We start from the raw sequence: 6484 nt of genomic DNA, 5'->3' as shown, positions 1-6484 counted from the left end.
TGCTACCTTTTATTTTATTAATTTATTATTTTTTGGTATTGTTTTGTTGTATGAATGTGTTTTGTTTTGTTTATTTAAATGAAATATTTGATAATTTGAAAAATAATTAGAATTTGAACTTAATTCGAAGATCTCGTGTGACCTTATATGGGTGGTAACTCTCAGCTACTACCACTCAAAGTTTTAGCTCAGTCTCAGTAATACTGGCTAAGTTATAGCCATTTTTGCATTTGCTAAGATTGATTAGCGATGGCGGCCATCTTGGATAAGGCTGACCTGGGACATCACCAAGAAAGGGACAGCAGGGGCAATAATGGTCAGAAGGAAAATTATTGTTTTTGTCAAATAACCTAAAGACAACAACGTAAAAATTTTCTGAAACTCTGTTCTGGGTTTTGGTGTTGGTGCCCCCCCAGAATTGTCACACACCCCCACCCACAAAAAGCGCCCCCTTAAAACATTTTTTGGAGTCTCCAACGGTTATAAGAACCCATGATTCAGCAAACAAGGATACATCCTGTTCAGCTGATACATATGTTTGTGCGTGTTCATGTTTTTGTGTGTTTGTTCATGTTTGTGTGTTCATGTGTGTGTGTTTGTTCATGTTTGTGTGTTCATGTGTGTGTGTTTGTTCATGTTTGTGTGTTCATGTGTGTGCACTCACTGGTGACAGAGTTTGACCAGATCCAGGTCTGTCGTGGCGGGAGGCAGGCCTCGGATGTACAGGTTGGTTTTGCTGAGCTGCTCCAGGCCTGTGCTGCTGCTGTTGCTGCTGCTGCTGGGGCTGGACGGAGTCATGGGGTACGACTGCACACAGGAAACCTTCTGTTAGGATGTTTACGTGACCAAGATAACCTAATTTAAGCCCGGGTCAACGCCGATCACAAGAGCATCCCGTCTYCGTGAAAATGGAAGCACAGAAACACACAGCAGGGAAAATCTGACGTTAAGATTTCACACCACGTTAAAGCGCCGCTCATCAATGATCAACGCTGGAGCCTGTTGTTTACGCTGCTGTGCCCATCACACACCTAAACTGGCGCAGAAATCAGTACAATTATGGCCTGCCATWACAAAAGTATGGTCTTACAAATGACTGTAACCAACTACATATGAGCAACCACCATGACACAATCTGTTTATTACCTTTATGTATCATTAATACCTTTTRCATTTCAAAATTCATTCTAGCGATGTTTTTAGATGGGAACGATGCTTTTGTCATGCTGAAAATGCACTTTTGATAGGAGCATAGCATTAAAACTGATTATTATATTTTCCATAATTTCAATTTTAAAAAAGTGCAAAAAACAAATTCAAATTCTATACGGAACAAGTTTAATTCATAATTAGATGTTCTACTGTATAATAAAATATGACCAGTTTTATACAGCTCTTTGCATGATTTCAATTATAGAAAGTTTATAGAAAGTTTATTTCTGATCAGATTGACAAGCTAACGGTTAACTGCAGAGCTAACAGCTAAATGATAAACTGATAAACTAACTGCTAATTCAGAAGCTAACAGCTAACTGATAAACTAACGGCTGACTGATGCTAACTGATAATAAGCTTACACCAGAGTTAGTCATGGAGTTCCTCAGGACTCAGTGCTTGGACCAATCCTCTTTACTTTATATATGCTTCCATTAGGTAAAGTTATTAAACATCCATCCATCCATCCATTTTCTGTACACGCTTCTTCCTTTTCAGGGTCGCGTGGGTCACTGGTGCCCATATCCAGCAGTCACAGTGCGAGGGGCGGGGTACACCCTGGACAGGTCGCAAGTCCATCACAGTAGTTATCACATAAGTTATTAAACAGCATGGGATAAATTTCCATTGTTATGCTGATGATACTCAGCTATATTTATCCATGAAACCTGATGAATCCAACCAGTTACTTAAACTACAAGCATGTCTTACAGACATAAAAACATGGATGACTCTTAACTTTCTGCTTCTAAACTCAGATAAGACAGAGTTTATGGTTCTTGGACCTGAACATCTTAGGGATCAACTTTGTAGCCTTTCAGCTCCTCTGGATGCATTAATCTGGCCTCCAGTTCTAATGTAAAGAAACTTGGTGTTATTTTTGATCAGGACATGTCTTTTAACCCCCACATTAAAAATGTTACCAGGACCGCCTTCTTCCACCTGTGTAATATCACTAAAATTAGAAATATTTTGTCCAAAAATGATGCAGAAAAACTGATTCATGCATTTATCACGTCTAGACTGGATTACTGTAATTCTTTATTATCTGGGTCCAAAAAACTGTTTAAGAAGTCTTCAGTTRATCCAAAATGCTGCTGCTAGAGTTTTAATGAGAGTTGGAAGGAGAGATCATATTTCTCCAGTTTTAGCTTCTCTCCACTGGCTCCCTGTCAAATCCAGAATTTAAAATATTACTCCTAACACAGGCTGTGTCCAAAACAGTGGTCTGGGTCCCCCGGAGGACCCAGACTACCCRGTCGAGGTGGGCCGAGTCCTTGGTTGACTGGGAAGACCGGGAAAAATAATGAGAATTTGGAAGGTCTAGCCTCCCGTCCTTACCCCGGCATACGTGCTATCGCTTAGCAACTGTGATGACGCTAAACAGAAGCAAAATTAGATCAAAATCAGAAAAATATCAATATATTAGCGTTATTAATATCACAAAACAATACAATTAAATTAAAGGTAATATTTGAAGAACTAATTGACCCGCCACAGGTGCATGTTTATTTCGCGTTTTTTTTTCTGACAAAAATAATATTTAAAAACACGTTTATACAAATGATAAAAGTATTAAAATTACAACCGCTAGAAATTTTAAATTTTTATATCGCCATATTTTTATTTAAAACGTATTCTTTTCTCTCACTTTGTCCACCATTACTAGCATAAAAAAGGTACAGCTAGCTGCTGCTGTCACTATTTGCAATAGCAAATATGACATCTATATTCCTTAAAAAATTATTGGTGATGTAAAATCTAATCTATGAGCAGGTTCTTTGGATTATTTACTTTTGGATTGAATTTTATATTTTCTTCTGCCCCCCAACCCCCCCCCAAAAAAATCATGAAATTGTGATTGTGCAAAATATATTTAATGGAACAATTTTTATGTGAATATTATAGAGTTTTGGAAAATTAAAGCAGAAAAACTAAGTTTTAATTTTACAGGCTCCTAAAAGAGCTACTATCTACAAAAGCTTAGGTATTATTTGTTTATAATCTTTACTCATGATCCCACTTTAAAAAAATCTAAATTATCACTTGAAGTAGAAGTATTTAATCTCTTTTAAAACTATGATTGTCTAAACGCAGAAAGATGGTTTCTTATGAGACCTTCATGAATCACACCAGGATTAAAGCTGCCGTTTTTTTTTCTTCCTGCTTGTAAGCCACTTACTCACCACGTTGCCCTGCAAAGCATTTCCTTCCTTTTACTCATTCATTAAAATCGCTCCCAGCCACCCCAAACCTTCTGCAGATATGATCAAAGGCAGAACATGGCAGCACAACACCATCTGTCCAGAACCAAAGGAGAATCCACTTCAAGAGCCAAAGATACACAACTCAATAAAAAAAAGAAAGAAGGAAAGCAGATTTATCTGTTCTTTCATGGGTAAACACTGTGAGGTCTGGTATGTGCTGAAGTAACTTTGTATTGGGGCCATCAAGGGTCCAGATCTGCTTTGCAGCTCCTTCAAACAGAGGCGAGGCCCTGAAGTGTCCATAAAATTAACCAAATCTTTCAACGTGKTTTCAGAGAACGCTAAAAGATCTTTGAGGTTTTCCAAYGATTTCTTAAAGATCTTTTATTGAACACTCTTCACCGTGGTCTTGAACTGGTTCTGATCTAATTCCCAAGTCTCTTTCATGAGACACCTCAGACCTTGTGAGGGGGGTCGAAGCTAGCAACAGAGCCAAAACTATCGACATGTGAAACTTTTAGCTGGTGYGTTGGTTCCATGATGCTCGCTAAATCCCTGAAAACACGTGTCTCTATCTGTGATTAACGAACAACMAGAGGCAGCGTGATGACGGACCGGTCTGGGCGGTCATTTTGTGGAAGTGTTTTATCAACGATTAGYGGGGGAACCAGTCTTTTACTGTTCTCTAAACTGGCTTTTAGGTAGGGTTTTGGAAGAAGGCAAAGACAGAAATATATTAAATCTCAGCAAACTCGACAATCATCACGTTGTCCTGAGGGTGTCCTGAGGCGTTGCCAGCTGAAAGGTGTTGGGAACCGACACCMCTCTAGCTAAAAGCCAGACTCTCAACGAGTCCCAGCTCRTCACCTGCAGCACTGGAGGGTCAGAACCAACTTGAGTCCTGCTTTTTAGACCCTCTATCCGGTTGGTATTGGCTTTGTGGAAACTAGGACAAACCTTTTTCCAGAGCTGGTCCAACATGACCTGCTTCTGATCTCATTGAACTCTCAATGGTCTCTACAGAGAAACAGKGGTAAAAGCTCATTCATTGGTAGTATGGGTACTACAACTAAAATGACTACGCTCAGACATATTGTAGGATTTAGGATGCAACTTGAGCCTTCCCCTAAAACAGAGGGGTTCAGGTATGTGGGAGTCCCATTCCTGAGTGATAGTGGGGTGGACCAACAGATTGAGGACTTGCTCACAGTAATAAGGGCGTTGCTCTGGAAGAAAGGGTTTTGCAAAAAGGCAAAGCTCTTTGGTCCACCTACCCTCATTAAACGAGGTGTGGATCAAGACCAAAAGGAGATCTTGAGTATTAGGGTCTGGATCAGATAAATTCTGGACATTTAGAGATAAGGTGAGGACCTCATGCTGCTCCTCATGGTTCRAATATTTGGTTAGGTAGCATCCCTGTAGAAGACAGGACTCGATGGAGGGACTGACTAATCTCTCTGGTCTTGGAATGCCTTTGGTTCCCCCAGGAGGACCTGGAGAGAGGTTCCCTGCTGGAGCTGTTGCCTCTACACTCCGACCACAGATAACTGAGAGGAAATGAATGTATGAAGGTTTATCTTGATATCCGTACCAGTGGTTCCCAGTCCTGGTCCTTGAGGACTGCTATCCATGTTTCAGATGTTTCCTTGCTTTGACACAACTAATTTATAATCAAGAATCTGAAGACCTGCTGAAGAGCAGGGAAACGTCTAAAACATGCAGGACCATGGTTCTCGAGGACCAGGATTGGGAACCACTGATCTATATCGTAGGAAGATGGTACCAAGATTTTCTGAGAGTACCCTCGTTGGTTGTTTCACCACGCTCTCTAGGTCACTCTAGTCTCCTGCAGAACTCCATGGAAATGGTAGAAACGTCGATTTTCGCTCAGTGATCTGATGGTTTCGCTGCTGAGGGATCCGTGCGTGCAATGCTGGCCCAACGGTCTCCGTCCGGCGGAGAAGGGGTCCCTCAGGGGTGCAGCTTGACGATGACATTCACAAGGGCATCTTCTCGCAGCCGATTAACGCCGAAAACACGTTCCTCCCTGCAGGGGTCGGGTTCAAATGAAGTACCAYGCGGCGAACGAAACCACGTTCGTCCAGATTTATCCGTCTCCTCGGAACATCAGCCGAATCTAAAAAAGAGGGGGGTTAAAGGACCCTCGGACTGCGATGGCTCAGCCCGGCTCGGCACTCTGACATCCTGAACATCRCATGAGGACATGAAGTCCTCTCCCCGGATTCACCCACTCATTAACCTACAAAACGGACTACAGTCACACAGAACAGACTTGGGCAGACGCCGGACAAACAAGGTTATCTGGACTGGATGGTTCGGGTCTGGGTTCCAGCTGCAGATCTAAGCAGCATCATTTACTAATTAACTGAATTAATTAAAAATATGACATCTGGTTCCCGGAGAGGGCTTTCCAATGTCACGAGTTTAATTAAATCTGAGGTGAGGAATAAAAGAGGAGATAAAGAGGTGGTTTTTAGACCTACCTGCTTTCGGATGGTGGTTTTCAGAGGATTTCCTGTGTTTGCAAAAATCATCATGGAGCTTTTTTTTAATTAAAAATAAAATCAGAATAAAGGACTCGATGAGACCCAGTGGGTTTATAGCATCCTGGACGGGCTGGGTACCAGAACAAATAACCACAGGAAAGCAGATCCTCGGTTCTAGGTGTTCTGACACATCAGAACCACAGCGGGAGATGGACCGAGCCTCCGGTCCGGTTCATTGATCTACGACGTCCTGCTGCAGACCGCTCGGTTCGGGAGTCCCACCTACTACAGACCGAACCATGTCCGCCTCTGCAGGGTGGATCYACATCTAAACAACTGAGTCAGAACACGAGCTGGACCCGCCTCGGTTCGGGATCTTTGCAAAAAGAGGTGATTTTAGCCGCGTGGGTCTGTTAATGATGAGGACGGGTTCTGTTCTGTCTTTATTTAAAGGTTTGAAACGAGGCTGAGCTTCATGTCGTCCGTCCGCACATACCGAGCATTCCACACACACACACACACACACACACACACACACACACACACACACACACA

The 6484-nt window shown here is 42.0% G+C and overlaps 1 protein-coding gene across 2 annotated transcripts in view; it reads right to left on the bottom strand.

Annotated features, from left to right (window-relative positions):
• The window catches only part of rbms1a (RNA binding motif, single stranded interacting protein 1a), a 26787-nt gene extending 20349 nt beyond the window's left edge, over positions 1 to 6438 (bottom strand). The window contains exons 1-2 of one of the 2 annotated variants that reach the window (XM_014003005.1): positions 5927 to 6438; positions 665 to 807 (exon numbers count right to left, since the gene is read on the bottom strand). In XM_014003005.1, the coding sequence (XP_013858459.1) occupies positions 665 to 807; positions 5927 to 5980 (197 nt within the window). In that variant the 5' untranslated portion in view covers positions 5981 to 6438. The remainder of the gene's footprint in view (positions 1 to 664; positions 808 to 5926) is intronic. The other variant, XM_014003006.1, reaches the window with a different exon arrangement.
• Positions 6439 to 6484: the final 46 nt, after the last annotated feature.

The sequence above is a fragment of the Austrofundulus limnaeus genome, unplaced genomic scaffold (assembly GCF_001266775.1).
Source record: "Austrofundulus limnaeus strain Quisiro unplaced genomic scaffold, Austrofundulus_limnaeus-1.0 Scaffold16, whole genome shotgun sequence".
NCBI lineage: Eukaryota > Metazoa > Chordata > Actinopteri > Cyprinodontiformes > Rivulidae > Austrofundulus > Austrofundulus limnaeus.
This window is presented reverse-complemented; position numbering and strand designations above follow the sequence as displayed.